General features: G+C 38.3%; 1 protein-coding gene across 3 annotated transcripts in view; it reads right to left on the bottom strand.

Annotated features, from left to right (window-relative positions):
• The window catches only part of LYST (lysosomal trafficking regulator), a 68,159-nt gene extending 65,485 nt beyond the window's left edge, over positions 1–2,674 (bottom strand). For all 3 annotated transcript variants that reach the window (XM_010562631.1, XM_010562633.1, XM_010562632.1), the window contains exons 1-2: positions 2,594–2,674; positions 1,077–1,275 (exon numbers count right to left, since the gene is read on the bottom strand). In XM_010562631.1, the coding sequence (XP_010560933.1) occupies positions 1,077–1,268 (192 nt within the window). In that variant the 5' untranslated portion in view covers positions 1,269–1,275; positions 2,594–2,674. The remainder of the gene's footprint in view (positions 1–1,076; positions 1,276–2,593) is intronic.
• Positions 2,675–19,478: the final 16,804 nt, after the last annotated feature.

Raw genomic sequence — 19,478 nt, 5'->3', positions numbered from 1 at the left:
AAGTAGGTTTTTATTGGAGGGGAGGCACATGGAATCCCCCATTTTCTGTTTTTCCAGCAGCTCTAGTCTTTAAGCCTCTATTAACAGCAACTATGCAGAACTCAAGTGACTATAAAAACCACACAGCTCTAGAAGTGGTAAGGATTCTTTCTTAGCAATTATATGTAACTGCAGTCTTGTGGGTTTACTGTTTAGCCAGTGCACCTACTGGAATCCAGAACCAAGCCAGCAGACCCAACTCAAGTCTTAGCCCAAGTCGCCTCATGAAGGAAATGCAAACCTTCAAAATGAATTTGACCAGCATTAACAGCTGACCTCACTTCAGACAAAGGCTGAATAAACTCAGCCCAGATTCAGTTGGTTCATTATTCTTAAACACTGGGATCTGCATTTTCAATACACAAAGACTTAATGCACATCTCATCCTACCCATTGTTTAGTACATATCCAGTAGTGTTGAAGAGGAAGGAGAAAAAGAACAGAAAGAAAGGCGATATCTGCAGCTACAGGGATGTGTGATAGACTTTATACAAAAAAAATAGTATAAACTGATCACCTTTTCTAAAATGCTTTCTTTTTTGAGCTAAAGTTACAAAATATTTACTTTCTATCATGTTCAAGAGCAAATATATATCTCATGGCCCATAAACCAAATAGAAAGGTGTATATTTTAATTTCTTTGCCTTAAACCAGGAGGCCCTTCTCAAATGAAAAATTGTCAGTTTATACTGCAGGTTCAGTATATGCTTATTTCCCTTGAAGATTCTAACCTATTGCCTCTTTCCACACAGCTACTGCACTTCAGCTTCACACATGCCTTAACTTGGCAAAAGTTTAGCAACCATCAGTATCAGCTGACAAACAGCTATATGATTAGCTATTTTTTCTTTTTCTGTTCTTGCTGAAGGACAGAATGCAACTGCAACACATCCTTTTGAACTTCTAGTCTTCATAATTAACCCATACACTCTACCATCAAAAGGCAAGAAAAGCAGCACCAAGAAGAACATTAGCCAGACAAATCCACACGGTCAAACTCAATACAAAAATTATAGCCAGGTAAGAAAAACTATTACCTGATCAATAGTTGAGTTCAGTGTGGTAAGCAAAATAAACCCACGGCCTTGAACCAAGTATTGTCCCAGTGCTGCCATATGAGTTTCTTCTTCTTCATCTTCCTTGGCCTCTGCCCTCTGGACCACTGCATTGCACAGTCTGTTGACATCCGTCAAGAATTCCCGTGCCAGTGAGTTACTGGCACTGCTCATGTCTGAGCTGTAAGTAGAGGAAAGTGCAGAAATTAAATCCGTCAGAAAACACATTCCTTATGGAAAAAAAGACTGAGAGAAGAGAGGAGTGTTTCTTCCCTGTATCCCTCCCTCCCCCTGCCAAAGGATGGAGTGTCTATAGGACTAAGGAATCAATATACCAGTGTAGGGTGGAAGGGAATGAGACGGATGAGCTTAGAGCATTTCATTTATTTCAGTGAAACTTCAGCTAACAGCCCACGGTCCCAAACACTCATTTTATAAACCTATCAGGTAAAACCCATGACACACAGCATTCTCTCCCACTGCATAAATGAAAGCTAATGACTTAATTTCAGCTTGTCTTTGTAAGCTAGATGTGATCTTCAATCTTCGTCTGCTTCTAAAAGGTATTTGACCTGAAGCATAAAGGGAAAACAGGCAGCTTTTACACAGCATTTTACAGAAAACACGTTCTTTAATAGTTTGAATACATTACCTTCTACCCTGTTACATATTGCAACAGTATGCAGATTATTTCAAGGGGAAAAAGAAAAGACTAATGAATTAATATAAATATGGGAATTTCACAAGTACAATGTTTTAGATTTACCAGTCCTCATGGAATTTTCCTTCAAGCAAGGCTGAGTGGGTGGCAGTCATTACTACAGTGTACTTAACTCAACATAAAATTCTATTGTATATGTTCAGGAGAAAATCCCAAAAGCTGGTTGCCAAACTGATAAATTTTACTTTAGATAATGCACACAAGGCACTCATACCTTGTCTATTCATTCTATCTTATAAAAACACTTTTTTGTTTTCTCTTATGCTATAGCATAGTACATAGTCAGTGCTAGTACAGGTTGAGAAGTTTAAAACAAAAACAAACCAGACCAAAGAAATGCAAGAGTCAGCTGTAGAAAACTAGCAAGAGGATCACTGAAGACAAAACAAAAACAATATTCAGTGATGGCAACTACAGAAACAAGAACATTTAATCCACATAAAACCCACTTAATACTACAGCATATTTAACTCTTTATGTCTGTGTAAACTGCTGAAGTAGAAAGCTTCAAAACTCAAATATTTTCATCATGTCCAAGCATAGAACATGCAAAAAGAGTGCCGAATAACTTTCAACATAATATTTAAATGTAACAGGTGCATTAATACTGCTTGATCAAGAAACATCTCCACACAATTATTAGGTCAAAAATAAGATCTTGTAAGAAAGAGCAAGTTTGTTAGCATTAATTGTACAAAAAGCTCCTTTTAGTGGCAAGACTGTGAAGTACTTACACATATAATGACATTCTCTGTAGGAGTAACAGGAAGATTCTTACCAGAATTACTTTGCCAGTTTAACACATTTATCTTCTATTTGGAAGAAAAAGGAAATTACATTCTGGAAACACCACCCTTGGTTCACCTGTTTTTAAACAAAGAGAAAAATACATCATGGTTAATATGCAATTTGTTTGGTTTTAAGATTCATTTTATAATAGCTATTTAAGTTTTTGAAGAGTCCTGGGGGGGGGGGGGGTGGGCTTTAAAGCTCTAGTTTTCACTTTTAGCTTATGATTCTGCACAACCAAAATCCTGTTAAAGAGAAAATAATTTGTGCGTGTAAGGTAAGTTAACATAATAAAATTAATTGCTTTTTAAAATGTAAAATGAGCTAGGTATGTATGCAAGTTTAAACATTTCCCTCTAGAAACAGTATGAATTTTTAGTGATCACTACCTGCATACATAATACTTGAAGCACTTATGGCTCTGGGTACAAATGATGGATAGTATGAGAAACTGAACTGCGCAGTCAAGTGCTGATATAAATCCATTTTAAACCTGTTCTTCTCTTTTGTCCTGACAGATAACCAATCTTTATTACCTTAAAAACTGGGAAAGCTGTAATTAATAAAATTGGAAAGGAACAGTATTGTATCTGCTCTGTACAGTCAACTAAAGCAATTTAAGAGTTATTTTTCTACTAACCCTTTCACCCCCTCCAGTCCTAACAGAAGACTAAGAGGAATACTTTACCTCTGTTTCGAGTTGTAATTAGTAACAAAGAAAAGACTAAGATAACAAGGAGTAATCTCCCCATTTACTCCAGAATGGCCAAACCCAGCAAGATTTACCCCTAGTACACGCTTTAGCAAAAAAGTTAAAACACCACCACATACACCTGCCCTGCCTTTATGAGCTCTGCACAAAGAGCAAAAAGATTCTGTAACAACTCAAAGAAAATTATTGCTGTAGAGAGTATGCATTCATAAAGCCCCAACATCCCGTATTCCTTGCTGTAAACTAAACTGTCAAAGGGTTTATTAATTTTTCATCTGAAAACTTCAAGTTTCTGGTTATCGCACTTCCCCTCACATCTTTAAAATGCATTCAATCCAAGAAAAGGAAAAAACTATTTTAACTCTCCTGAAGTATTCTTATTTACTTAAACAAGATTGAAGAGCTCCTTAAACATGCCTTAAATCCCAATGTATGGTTTCATCTGACTGGTTGAATACTTTCTCTGCTGTTTCCTAGAAGGCAAACACTAATAATCACAGAGGCAATGTTTATTTCTGCAACCTCTCCGCATTTTTTTTTTGCTATCATTTTCAAGTGCTAATTATTTAGCCATTCAATTGTTACAGGACTCCTTACCAGTCTTCCTTACAGTTAACCCCAATTTTTTTTAAACTAGTGTTAGAATGTTTGTGTTTGGTGCCATTGAGTATATTTTAACTGAGCCCATTTTCTAACAAAGCCCTAAAATTCTCAGAAGTTATATCCACTGACACATCACACATATATAGAGATGAACTGTCCAAACCCATGTTTACTGAAGCATCCACAAATTGGGGTGCTCCAGCTGCAAGCTAGTCTAAATGTTAAAACCTCATTCTCTAGACATGGTAAAGAGCCAAAAATACATTTGCTATCAATGGGAACGCAAAGGGTAGTAACCGAGAAAAGCCTCAAACATTAAACTACAAAGGTTTCTAGGTGAGCACTCATCCACAATTAATTAACTGGGGGGGGGAGGAGATGGGGATACAAAAAGAGAAAGAAGAAAGACTGAATTAATTATTTTAGTATTCTCAAGTGTCAATTAAATACAAACTTCAACTTTAAACTTAAAATTGTGACGAGCATGAACACTATGTGAAATGCCTCCTCAAGGAAGGAGAGAAACACTGTAGGTTCCCCAGGCAAGCTCCTACTAATTGGCTGCCCTTTGAGTGCTTGGGCACAACATGTTTCATCCACAGTCTCACAGAAAACCAACTTATCCACACAGCTAATACTGACAATTCATTGCAACTGAACAGCTTAAGCAGCTAGCTGTTTTGCAGTTGTACCAGACTTCATTAGAATATGTAAAAATATGCTGTCCATCATGTTTTAGTGTCCTTCCATCTGAAACTTCAGCCTCCAGGTTTCCTGCATTGCTTGCACTGTTACATGGATTTAACATATATTGCCATATTCTAGCAAAAGGGTCTCAGCGTCAGTAGTAAGACAAAGTATGATTTTGTTGATGCTAATGCAAAAAGACATCATGCATGTCTTCTTAATGCAAGAATTTAGTATAAAATTGGTAAGGAATTAAGATGCTCTCATTCTACAGTGCAGAAAAATTTGTAAAGAGATACCATGCTGCATAATGAAGAACTTCTTTTAGAAGGACTCCTTCCAACAAGTGCTAGGTCCTTCTAAGTTGTACCTATTTCTTTCTCTGCAATTAAGTTCTGAAATGGACTGACAGCACAAACGTGTCTTTGGAAACACTTTCAGATATAACCTCATTATTCACCTCATCCTTAAGCTACAAACAAAGAACAATACAAGGAGAACTGAGAAATAATTAAGAAACTTCCAAAAAAAGCTGCATATGCACAGACAACCTTCTTCCCTTTCGTATTTGTTTCCTGACAAGATTTGAGCATTTAAAACACTGTTTTTCATAGAAGAACTGAGTGAACAACTTGCCCTGCTGATCCTGTAACATAGCAAACACTTTGCAGAGGTGGGATTTGGGGTGTTTGTTTTGTTTCTAAAACCAACACATCCATCCCCACTCTAAGGCTTCAGCCTGCTTGTCACCTTCTCTTTCTGTTGCAGATTATGGTACGCTGATACTACACCCTACGCAGCATAGCATTTCAACTTACTCAAATTATGCCAACCAATTTGCTTTAAGTAGGAACTACTCTACTGCAGAATTTTTCTTTTGTTTGAAGTGACACATCTTTAATTGCTGTGGTGCCTGGTAATATGGAAGCAGATGCTGCACAAAACGTGTGTACTGAGGTAGAGTGCCTTAACCTGTCTTTGGACTTCAGGGATGTCATCTTAACTACGGAAAAAAAACCAAAACCTGAAATATCACACATTAACAAAGCCATAAGAGAGCAGAAAGAAACCTACCAGAATCTCAGTTCACCACTGCTGTGTACAGTCCTAGTGGGACTGTTACAGTTTTGGAATATACAATGTGTCAGTACTTCAGATAGCTAGCCCTGAAAAAAACTGATATTCTTAAATTCCATTTCACCCTCCAGAAGAATACGATTATCATATTTCATAAAAGCCACCTCAAACAGATATTATTTATTTCTAAAAGGAAAAAATCCACAAGCTTTAAAAAGAATAAATCACTTAACCGTGAATGATCTGACATTCACATATAATCCGCCCTCTTCATGCCCATCTTTATCATCCTCAGTTCAATCCGTATCACGTCTGCCCTCTGGCTCCTTTCTGCAAGAGCTCTCAAGGGACTTATTTTCTATTTGCTGTTGTGGTATAAATCCATTTTCTGCACCTGAAACTTGTATTTTCTCTGGACTTCTTTCCATTTTTATGAAGTTGCTCATCAGCTGAGCATCTTAAAGTATAAGAATGCCTTGTACTTACTTCAGTGGACTTTAAGTCTTTAAAAGAAAATAGCAAAACCGTTCTTTAAATAATTTAAAGGATGGAACTTAAAAATATGACCAATTAAGCAGTCTTGGATACCAAATCATGAATACACTAACTCTATATAGTGCTAATGATTAGATGGCATTATATCTAACATGAACGCAACTTGGGGAAGGAAGAAAATGCAACAAAAGCTTAAGGTCAGAGCTAGTACTCTGTATGAGAGTGAACTAGGCCTTTTACTTGGTTATGTTTTCAGCAATGCATTGCCCAGAAAGGCCTGGAATGTCCAGTAATACAATAAACAGTGGTAATTACTAAATTACTACAGCAGCATTATAATAAAATACAGTACTAAGCCAAATGAATTCAAAATCCCAGAAAACTAATTTAAATTATTACTTTCAGTAACTGTTGTCCAACAGCTACAGCAAGAGTAGAGGAGAGGCACAAAGTTTGGTGGTGGTGTCCAGTTCACACAATAGCCCAAATTAGTGCTCTAATAAACCTACCCTCCCACAGCCTTTTTTTTTTTTTAAGGTTTTTTTTAATAACAATTTTATAGTACTGGTAAAAAAGAAAATACTTGAACCACCTCCATTTGTTGTGAAGTAGATGTCAGTTTTCTTCAAATTGCTCATTACTAGTTATATCAGTCTAAAATGATCATGCTACTGAGTGCTGTTCATACAGCTGCATAGTCAGGCTTGAGTGCCTAAGTAAAACAAAGTGATAGCATACCCAAGAAGGTACGCATGGCACATACAAGCCACCTGCAAGCCTTATTTTCCCATAGCTCACTATGTTATCTACAATAAAAGCAGTCTTGTCTACCAGGTTATACAAGTATCTTACTGCACTAAAGGAGTGATAGCCATAATAAACTTACAAGAAGCTATTTTACAGATCATGCAAAGAGGAGTAGAGAATGTATATCTACATGGAAGTCACTAATTTGTTTACCTTCCCTAGTTTCCTGTTTCAGATGAGAGACAAACATTGACCAGGCATAGCATGGCTCAAGTCCTTTTGAGTACAGAGTACAATGAAGTTGCATTTTTAGTAGGTATTAAAATTAACACTTTGAAAAAATATAATTTCTATAAGCCACTGTACAATAATTTCTGGCCTCCAATTCAAAACTTGTAGCCCTTTTACCCATTCTCTAGAATTACATGTATGGGAATACAAGTCACCACTGGCCGATAAGTGCTACATTTACATTATTCATTCCATTTAGCAAATACTTGTCCCAGCCTCATTGCTTGTACTTAACATTTATGCTCTGGAGAACATGCTTGTGACCTCTTCAATGATTTTAACATTAATATGATTATATCAACATTGACTTTAATCAGATTTACTTTGGGGTTAAACTTTCAATTTAAGCTCAAGCTTTTGCTAGCAGAGGACAACAGGCATAATGAAGAGCACCAGCACATTATTACTACTAAGACACTCCATAATAGGCTTTTGCCATCGTAGCACAGATTGCCGGGTTTATTACAGAAACTAAGTTTATCTTGTTAGTAACAGACACCAAATTTGACTGCCTTCTGTTTAAAAAAAATTTGTTAACAATAAAACTAAGGGAATACTATGATTAATTCCTCTGCAAACCAGGGAAGGAAAAGAAAGTAGAGCATGAGAGACTGCAATAGAGAAATACCTATTTAGCATGGCCTCGAACAAAACTGGAACATAGCCTACAGTGCTGCCTTGAGGCCTGTACCTGGTGGTGAAATGTGAGTAAAGCCTCAAACTAACACGTTGCCGAAATCAGCATTTTCCCTTTTCTGTCCTTTTGATATCATTCAAAACTTTAAACAGGCTAGAATCCAAACACCCAGCTGACATTGCCAAAATAGGTTCTCAGCAGGAACAACACAGAAGCCTTTAAGAAAACAGGAACCTGCAATTCAAGTAGAGCATCAACAGAAAGCTTGAGATGCTTTGATGCCTTGTTTTACCAAAGCACGGCAATCAGCCAAAAGCCTAGCTTATAAAAGGCAGTGAACATTTGCTAACCACCCAACAACTCTGATATTCAAAAACAAGAGCAAACGAGCAAAAACAAGACACTTCAAGTTTGTTTCATTCTCAAAACAGACATAGCAGACAACACCTCAACTCAGCAAGAGACCTCCTACTTACTCTTCATCTCCAACCACCTCCTGCTCTGTCCTTTGCTATTATTTATTAACTATTTGGAGCTACAGAAGCAGACAACCTATTAAAACACACTAAGGTGGTGTTGCTCCAGTCATTAGGTTGCACATGAAAAGCAACCTCTTTACATACAGAATTTATCATAAGACTGCAGGTAGATGTCAATTTTCTTGGCACAGTTCTACTTCTGATAAAGTGCTTGATTTCATCAAGGAGTTCAGTAACTAGCTTTTAGTCTTCTGTGTAATCCACTAGACCAATATTATTTCCAAACAAGTTATTTAGAGTCTCTCTCCCCAAAATAAACAAAAAAACGGAGAAATAAAAATGTTTAGTCCTTTTGGATAAATAACACATGCACTGTCCTTTCAACTAACCAGGGAAAAGTGTGTCAAATTCACAAGATGGTAAACAAGTATTATTTTAATGAACACTGACAACTATGTTGAGACCTTCAAAGCAATGGTGTTGCTGCACATACAAGTATGTTTATGTATGTATAATCTTACTAATGCCTTTATGTAAAATCTAAAGTATATTTACCTCCCACCTCATCTACATGGGATGCTTGTCTTGCAATACCTGAAGTCTGAGAGCCCTGCTTCTACAAGTACCTTAAGCCTCCTATAAGTATGTAGTCTACTTACGTACTGCTGCCTAGGTATTAAAATGAAATTTAATCCACAAAGCTCAGTGTTTATACAACCTGAGAATTAGAAAATTTCTACCGCTAAGTGGATGTGAAAGCATTATATCTTACACTGAAAAAGACAGAAATTTAAGGAATTATATTATCTGTGTTTTCTGAAAAAACAGTCCTTAGAAATAAAAATACTCATTTTCATATTGTGTACGGTCAGGAAACACTGTGACGTGGATGGCTAAACTAGCCATTCCTGTTGTAGGATAGGAATGCCAAGGAAAAAGTAAACAAGATCAGACAAATGCTATGCTAGATTTAGCCAAATCAAAGAAACAGGCACTTTCCAAAATACCTATCAGATATATATAAACAAGTCAGCAAACCTATAATTAGCAAACATACCCAAGGCTACAGGCACCTAGAGATACACACAGTGGCATTACATATACAGGCAGGTCAACTTCTCAGCAACAGTTTCAGAGATGTCATTCTTCTGATCGAGACCCAGACCTGTGGTGCACCACACAATGTGAGGTAAGTGAAGGGAAAAAAAAAACCACAAATAAACAAAACACAAACCAAACCCTTCCTTACCCACAAATTATCATTTGCCATGTATTTCCAGGCCTCAGTGGTTTTCTGACAGTTAGAAATGAAACTCATGGGTAATTTCTTTGGGCACAAAGTTTGTTCCAGACTACCCTTCCCAAACTTGGCCAGTGTATTTTATCAAAGGTAACTTAAAACATATTTGCTAGATTTTATTCTGGCTCCTGTGATATATTCTGACGCATAAGTGTTTTAAGTCTGCTCTCTCCAACATGACTATTTCTAGAATCTCACTTTTCTCTGGCATAATTATTGGTAACAGCTCTGAACGAATGATAGAAGCACAACTCAGGAAGGTATAACATTTTAACAGGTATAAAATATTCTTGTTTACATACAACTAAAAAAAGATCCCATTTACACACAATTCAGTATTCCTGTTCAACAGCTTCCAAAGTGTGATCTTAGGATATTACTTCCATTAACTAAACTCTGATTTACATCCCTAGTGTTTCCACTGTATACTGTCATTTCATCATTCTGTGAATCTGACAGAGGTGTCAGTCCCTTAAATGGAAAACCTGCTAATGGCCCTGAAGTGCATAAGATTGTCCTAGAAGGCCAATGGAGACTATCAACTCAAAGCAGCCGGTTTCTAATTTATTAGCTGCCACTGACTATAAAAAGACTAACTAGTAGCAGCACACAGGTGACTGGAAAGCAAGGCAAGAACAACATTAAGATATAATAAGCTGCATTAAAAAGGTTGACTGAACAAAGACTACCAAAACCAGAAAAGAGAACTTGGCACAAAAAGAGCAAGTGACACAGGATAGGAGTGTCCCAAAACGAAGCCAGCTCACATCCAAACTAACTGCAGGCTTTTCCACGTGTAAGCAATGCTCGAGAGATCTACAAATAAAGTTGAGCATACACAGTGTGTATATTTTAGAGGTCTGTAATTCCAAAGGTTAAAATCATAATCATTATGATTATAATGAATATTCCACTTCTGACACCCATCATGATGGAGCTACTGGCAAAACTTAGGATTTCAGCAACAGCCCTAGCCTACCAGGGCCTCACAATTCAGAGAGAGAATACACAGTAAAGTCCGTACTAGAGTATGGTAGAGGCCAGACCACATATTACTCAAACATAGCAAGCTTTAGAGATTGAAAGGGCTAACATCCCTCTCTCACCTCAACTCCTCTTGAGTGTTAGTTGTCCTCGCTCACACCACGTCCACAATGTAATACCTTCTGGAACATGGACAACAGCTGAAATCCCTAGCATAATTCTGTATAGTAACTTTACTTAATTTAGTTAATTGGTCTACTTTGTCAGGAGAATCATTTTTAAGAATGTCTCATTAAGGTCAATTTGGTGACTTTTGATGCAGTTTTGGTGCATCATAAGCTACTGAAACATTCACGGCAGTGAAACACAAACAGCATTTAATCAACATTTAACTTAAACTACAACTTCTTGTCCTACTTGATTGTGAAGTATTCACATCATGATTTGTTCTTCATCATTTTAAAGCCTACTTGCAAAAAACTAATTTGTATTACCTGTTTAACGCATGACAGGGCTTTCACAAGTGGAGTTTATTATGTTGCTGTAATTTCAGGATGCTTAAAAAGTGAATTTGTTAAGTTTAACACATATAGCACCAGCAAACCCTATTCGTGCTTAATACTTACTTTTTGGAAAGTACTCTTACCTTGGGGACTAGAATTAAATGCCAACTATCTATTCTTACAACACACTACCAAAAACTTTGACTATATGTAGCATCACACAAGAAAGAGGAACAGAAAATCTGTTGTCAGAAAAATAGCATGTTTTAACATTTTAGTTTCATGTTGTCCTAGATTTTCCACATATAAATACCTACTTCACAAATCTGACCCTTATTTGGAGAAAATAGTAGATTAGATTAAGATTTTTAGGCACCTTTAGTGCAAAGTTTTAAGTAGTATTCACTGTAATAATGACTGTCCTAACAGAACAGCGCAAGGCAATACCAACTGTGTGCTAAGAAGGCACCAGAGACACAAAGAAAGTTCTTCTTGCTAAGATTCAGCTGGTTATCAGGTTCTGCCTTGAGCTATGAAGATCTGCATCCTCTTTACAAGTTAGCAGATTATCAACAATTTCCTCCTTTTGAGTCTGGATGAAATATCATTGAGACAGAGTTAATGACAAAGAATCCCACAGACCAGGTGCCTATTACAGAAGTGCTTTGGGACAGCTTCTCAACTTAACATGGAATTTTATTTAGTCATCAAACAATGTGAAACACCTGTGAATGCGTTCTTGTTGAGCCTGAAAGCAAGTTAAAAGATGAGAGATGATTCATCTACAAAATAAAAAGTACGCCACTAATGAAAGACAGGCTCTCAAATAACCACCTACACTCAAGTAATGCATAAACCCTGTATGTATACTATACTCAAGTTTATGCTTAGCTTGTGGTCTTACACTATTCAAAGTCAGTAACTACAACATAGTTGTTAGCCACATTATACCCATTCCAGCCCATTTAAAATTTGCATATTTGAGACCAGTGCATGCAGGCACAGAGAATAAATATTCCTTAGAATAGGCATGGAGAAAGCTGTGGGCCTTCAAAGATAATCATTGCAACATTAACTGTGTTAGAAACGAATATCATGGAAACTGGCTAAAATGCACCAAGCTGTTACCGATAGCATGAAAATGCTAGAGACAAGCTCTGTTAGCAGAGTTGAAGACAAGGATCTGTTCCAGATCTTATCTGAAGTGCCAGAGGACAACACCTGTAAGAAACACATGGTACTAGAGAAAGGAACTGACAAATATTCCACTACAAGACCAAATCTATGTAGAAAATAAGCTATGAAAGACCAGTAAGTTCTTCCAAAAGAAAACTGAGGGATGAAGATCACCTGTAAAACATTCAGCAGTGAAAAGGCTGAAATGGCATAGCTCCCACAGTTCTGAACACTACTCAAAGAGTGATAACAAGCTCTTCCCCAAATTAAAATCTATGCAGGTAATAGTCCTAAATACCTTCTTCCAAGCTTTAGGTTTGATACTTACCCCCAAAACAGACTACAAAGCAAGCCTTGACAGCAGTGGTTGCACAGTAATGACTAAGGACTAAATCTAAAGATGAAGACAGAGTGAAAGGGAAGCAGGAGTCTGCTACAGAATGTAAGGCAGAAGTTCAGGGCCTCTCCAGTAGTGAGCCTACACAGACCAGCCCTGCAAGACCAGGCAGACTTCATGAATACCCTCTTACATTAATCTGCAGTACAGCGGATAGCATGGCCTCCAGTACAACTGGGAAAAATGCTGTAGTTGTAACCACACTACAAGTATGCAGACCACACTGCATCTACCTGGAGATTATTTTAAACATGCGTACCACTCAAATTTTTACAAAATTTTTACAAATTTTTTTGTAATTTATAAGATTACGTTTTGCTTGCACCTATACTCAGAGAAATAGAAGAGGCAAAAAAGTTAGGCAGTATCTTGAGGCACTCTTGCTGAAGGGATATGAATGAGTAAAGGCTATTCCTGAAACTGAAAGCTTAGTAGAGGATTAAAATTAGAAAGTAAGGTGCTTAACCTAAATTTTGGCATTGTGTCTAAAGTACCTACTAAGAGCAATTAAATAAGAGGGGAAGGTCAATGATCAGAGTTTAAAAAAAGGAGGCCATTAATGGGCAGAAGACTAACTCTGCTTCTGGGACTTTAAAACTGGTCAGTGAAGTCCGTATTTTCTATTAATAATCAGATGCAGACAAGACAGCAGGTAGCAATTCTGAAGGTGGAGTTAAAAAACATTTACCTAAATATCTGAGTTTCATACACTGTTATTACTGTTAAGGTCAGTCTGCCAGCTTCTTTACAAAGTGCAAAACTGCTTTGGTTGCTTTAGGGAAGCAGACCCTGTACTTCTCCCAGGCTTTACAGCAAAGAGGTATTTGTTCCAGCTGTGCTGATCCCTCTCACATTGAACTGGCCCCAGAAGACGCAGTCAACAATCAAGAGAACTGCAGGCAAAATGACTCGCGTAACATCTCACTTCGGGTAGCTTTTTTCCAGTGGGAATGCAAGTAAGGAACAGCTAGGATTTTTATTTTACTCTCAGTTTAAACAGCCCTCATCTCACTTCAGGTAGCTTTTCTGCAGTGGGAATGCAAATAAGGAATAGCTAGGATTTCTATTTACTCTTGAAGTTTAAACAGCACTCAAAATTACTCAAGCAGTATAGACTCCAACAGAGAAACTATAATTGATAATGATACTTAATTTCACATAATAATGACTAGGAGTATGACGTTTCCCAGTATACATATTGCTAGATAGAAAAATACTTAAAATCCTCAACCACTGGAGAAAACCCTAAATCCACCCATGATGTAAAAAATAACCACACTGCATGTTTAAGAAGTCCCCTAGTGATAGATGTCTATCACACACACACAAAAACAAGATTTTACATGGCTGAGAGGTAGTTGGGGAGATGAATGAAGCGTGCCTGATGAAGGCTACACACATAGCCAAGTAGTATTTTCAGTAACCAAACATCACATGATTATTTTTTCTGCAAATGCTAAGGATTTAGCAGGACTCCAGCTACAAAGTCAATTTGATTACTGAAGTAATTTAGGCTTCTAAAAATAGTTCTAGATTAATTAGGAGTACCTTCTGGAGTTGAAAAGACACACCCCACACCCCCCAGCATTTCATCTATATATCCAGACACAAAAGAAATTCTGCTTTCCTTTGGTCTTTTGTTAATTGACATGGACAAATCAAGAATGAAACTACACACTCTTCAGTGACTCAAATCTCCCCTTATAATTGAAAGACGCAAGTAATACAAAAATAAATATGTAACTCAGGTAGCACACAAAGTTTTACACTTTGGGGCTTTTGTTTTGTTTTCTCTATAGCAAGTTATAAGAATGTTTGCTCTCAATTCTTTGAAATTAGGATTGTTAAACTCTCTTGCCTTCCAACAGAAAGAGAACAGGAAGGTGAAAGACTTGCACTTTTTGGTTAATTTTAAGACTATTTCAGTGTCTGTCGGAATTACTGAATCAAAACTTGACAAATTTCAACCCTTGAAATATTATAATGAAAGTATATTGCTGGAGTTTTATCAGTTCCTGCAATATAATTATAAACTATCAGGAATATTTCCTTAAGTCTTAAATATTTTCTTTACTCATTCACTATTTTCCAGAATTAAGACATTGAGAACTATTCATCCCTTCAGATAGCTGTTTCTGTTACTCATTCCTCATCTTTTAGTTAATACACTGAAGTCTAACCAAATCAGTTGCTTACTGAGGTTAACAGATCTAGTTAGATGCCTTTTGCCATTTATCCCCCACAAGCAAACAAGTCTTCAGTAAATGCCTCCACAATACTACAGAGGAAAAGATGAAGTCAGGCATTTGCTGAAATAAAACGGGATGAAGTTCTCATCAGTTTTAATGCTTCCAGTGAAGCCTTGCATTTGGCACTACCTGACCAAAATTCCTTCTGATATTTCATCTTCCCAATTTTCTCTTGGGAAAGCAGAAAGGTTTTTCTCTACTGTCAGAAGTTTGAAGAACCAGGAACTCTTCCCTCCCACCTCACATTTAGCACTTCATGCTCCCATACTTTTCCATGGGGCACGGTGATGCTTTTAGCTGAAGTCAAGGAGCTCACGTTTCTGGAGAAGAGGGCAAAGAATGCATAAACGTGAGGATTAGCTGAGATCGTCAGATGCTTGCTCAACCACTCTAACACAGACACAGTCTAACAGGCACTAGGCTTCCATCATCTTTCGCAAACCACCATTCATCACTCTTGCCCTCCACTTCCCACCTTTCAAATTATCCAGAAGACACAGAAAAGCTCTTTCACAATGTTAAGTAAGAGTAATTCTCACAGAGCCTCAGCTCTGCACAGCTCAAAAACCCCATACAAACACAAGTGTCACAGGGCAAGCCCCACATGCCTACAGTGAACTACACAAGCTCAGAAGTGCAGAAGACAACCCTTTCAGTGCTTATCCACTGTGTGGTCACTGCAAAATCCCACACACAGTAACAGCAGGCAGTAGCAAGTTACTTATGGGGGAGAAGAGGTCTAAGAGAGTCAGAGAACAGAAGAATGGAAGCCCTGCTCTTCTGTAACACACCAAAACCACAAAATACCTCAGCCATAGAATATGAAAGAAGATGAAATGTGCAGCAGTGACTAAAAAGGCTAGTGGAACTTAAGAGAAACATCCAGAACAAAGATACAACAGAAGTTTCAGCACTTACAGGTACCAAGATACAGCACTATTCCAGGACTTCACTACATTGATCACAGCATTACATACTTATCCCTTCTTCAACATACATAAACTAAGGAATTTTGCGTTTAATTTTGTTCTGTCTTGCTCTCACACTCAGCATCAGATTTAAGCTATATTTTCACACAGAGCACAGCATAGTGACCTAGAAATCACACTAGGAAGACTCACACTTCCACTCTAATAGTTAGTACCAAAACCCCTGACTTCCCAGAAAAATGGGATTTTAATTAGACTCCAGGCTGCAAACATGAACCATGAAGAGCTAATAGCTTACAGCAAGAAAAACGTCAAGATTGCACATAGCATCTTCTTCTCCTTTCCCTTCACACATCCCAGTATCACTTCTGTACAGAGTGCTTTGTCTGGAGGCAAGACGTTCCCATGCACTAATTTCAACAAGTCACTGAAAGACATGTTCAAATGCAAGACTTGAATCTGAACAAAGGAAAAGAAAATCTGGATCTAGTGCATACCATGCTCCTTTATTAGTTCTTCTCAAATGACCATGACAGCTGAAGCAGACACCCTGCTGAGTCTAAACAAAAGCCCCCACCTCCTGAGGAGCAGCTAGGGTACAGTTAAATAAGACAGCTCAGCCCACCTGACAACTCATGACTAGCAAGAAGGTGTTTCTCTTCCTCCCCAGCAACTCTTCCTCTTCCTCCAACATTGCGCTCACGCAATTCCTTCTCGATGAGACTCAACTCCACAGGTTTGCAGAAAACTAGTTTTTTCAGCTGGATTTTTTTGTTTTTTAATTGCCATATTGAAGGATCAGGTAGTCATCACTGCCAGCAGAGGGAAGAAGGCAGGAGGGAGATCTCCCCTTTCAGCAGTAACAAGCTGCTCAATCAGCTTAGCCAGCTCAGACATAGCAGGCCAGGTAACAGAACAGAAGCAACCACAGATCTCTTCTACTTGATCTTGTCCCAGTCTAAAAACAGTATATCATCTCCAGATCAGTGCTATCACAGAAGCTGATGACACCAGCTCAATTGATACTATCTAAAGGCTTATGAATCTTCATCAAGAAATAATTTACCAGAGTAACTGACATTCTCACAACCATCTCTGAACTGGAAAAGAAAGCAAGAGTCAAAGTAATCTCACACGTAGATACATAGAGCCCTCCCTCCACTGCATATTACGATCCTTCTCCAACATTATAATCCAATTTTCCAACAAACATAAAAGATGACCTTAAAGTGAAATCAACAATATGAAGTAGTGACATCTCAGGCAACAGCTACTACAGTTCTTCACTATGGAAGCCCACAGAGCCTGACATCTCCTCAAAAAGGAATAAAATAGATATTAGCGAGATCTTGTCAGCGACAGCTGTTCACTCCAAAGAACTTAAATTCGCCTGCAGAAGACAAGCGGGCATATTCTGGGCAGCAAGCGCTTCCTGGTGCGCCAGAATCCTCTTACAAAATAATCATTTCACCCCATGTTCCCTCTGCTCCCTTCTGCCCGCATAAGACAACTATCAATACCAGTTTTACTTCAGAATTCCTCTACATGCAACATTACCTTATTAGAAAAGAGACTACCACGACAAGGGCAAAATTCTTCAAACACAAAGGAAATTAGATCCCTGCACAAGCTGCAAGGACAATTGTACACTAATTGCACAATTGTATACTAATAAGGATGCACATGGTCTATTAAAGAAAACAGTGACAATAAAAATACAGAACTGATAGCTTCCTGAAGTGTTTGTTCATATTTCATAGTATTTGCTTATGCTCTTTGACCTTAACTGTAAGGAGAACTATATAAAAGCAGCAACTTACTTTCAATAAGTGTTAAGAATGCAGTTTCTCTTTTCTAACGTTTACATATTAAGTGTTTTACTTTCCAACAGATCCTATGCTATTGTTCAAGGTGCTTACGGTCTCTTTTATTGTCTTAAACTGCACTAAAAACTGCACAAAAGGCGGAAGCAAAAGAAGCATTTAAGAAGAATCTTAATCAAATGGTTACTAACCTAACAGAAAAACTTCTTACAATTAATTAAATATTTTTAATGGAAAGCTGCCTTTGAGTATGGTAAAAAAAACTAATGGGGGAAGGAAAGAGGGAAAGCAGAAAGGGAGTTACATTAAAAAAGTTCCTCTTAAGAAATCTGTATAGTCCTACAAACCAAGTGACGACTGACTTCCTGAGGTCTCATTTACTATTAACTTCAGTTTTATAAGTAAGGCATTGAAACCTACTTGCTCTTGGCTTCCAAGATTCTCTGTCCAAAGCACAATGAGGAAGAAAGAAGAGTAAAATTAAAATACCCTAGAACAAGCTGTTTTTTTTTTCTTGTCTATGACAATATATGAAAGCATTCTCATTCTTCATTCACTCCATTTTAAGCATCCACCAGAAACTCTCAGAGCCACTAAACCACAGATTTTCTAACGTGTCTAAGATGATACTTTCTTCTTCATGCTATTGATCTGTGAGCCTACAGTTAAAGGCAAAAAGGAGACTCAGAGTAATTTCCTGACTCCTTACCACACTGTAGCCCCATTATGATAAAAGCTCCATGCAGTCATGGTCTCTTGTCCAAGCAAGCAAATTCAGATCCTTCCTTTGGGAAGGGTTAAGTGCTCCAGACATCTCTTTTCTGCTACCTAGCATAAGATTATGATACACACGACTAAAACAGATCTTGCTGGTTTCTCTGCTAAAGATTGTCCCACCATCTCAAATGCAACAGTATGATTCTGTTGGTGAGACAAGCTTGTGCCACTAACTTCAAGTTTCTCTAGGTCTTTATATTGAAGCCTTACTGATTCATGTGGCACTACAACTAGAAAGGAAAAAAAAAAAGCCTCCCATCCAGATTTTCTTCTCTAGCCAGTTCTCACTTATAACCACATTAGAAGCTTTTCCAACTCCCAGGCCACCACATTCAGTCATCTGACCCGCCTCCTGAATTTCTTCAACTGCTCTGCTTTCTCTTATACAAGAGGTTTTATTGTCACTTCCAGTGATGCACTTGCTTTCTCTGCCTTCTCTCTCACTGTATAGGTAAGTAAAAGGCAGGTCTTTAGTCCATTGGGGGATACCAGGTACCATCCAATTCTTAGATTTTATTTTTTTTTCCCTCGGAAGAGTATCTTCACACGTTCTCCCCATGCTCAGAGAGCATCTAGAAGAGTTCCGTTTGCTCCTCCGTCCACTCTTTTTAGGGGATTAAAAAAAAAGCACAGTTCATGTGCTGAAGCGCTGCGACTGTTGTACTCCACGTCCACCAGCGCTACCGCGTTTCCGCGAGCAGCCCCCGTTCGCTTTTCTCCAACTGTTAACCTCCCACCCTCAACGAGCGCCTTGCTGACAGCAGGGCTTCGCGCTCCAGTTCTGCGCAAACGCAGCCGGCCGCGAGGCAGAGCCCGCGGCGCCCCGCTAACACCGGGAGGAACGGGGAAACACCCCGCACGCGCCGCCTGCACACGGAGCGTTAAACGTCGCCTTTCGGTCAACGCAGAGGCCACAAGTTCGGAAGAAGCGCTCGGCGCGACCCCCCGCCTCACACAAAGCCACCACCACGGAGCCGGCCCCGACTCCCGCCCCCGAGAGACGCCGGG

This window comes from Haliaeetus leucocephalus, unplaced genomic scaffold (assembly GCF_000737465.1).
Source record: "Haliaeetus leucocephalus isolate CR32 unplaced genomic scaffold, Haliaeetus_leucocephalus-4.0 Scaffold162, whole genome shotgun sequence".
In the NCBI taxonomy this organism is placed as follows: domain Eukaryota; kingdom Metazoa; phylum Chordata; class Aves; order Accipitriformes; family Accipitridae; genus Haliaeetus; species Haliaeetus leucocephalus.
The sequence above is the reverse complement of the archived record's forward strand: the minus strand, read 5'-3'. Positions and strand labels throughout refer to the sequence as shown.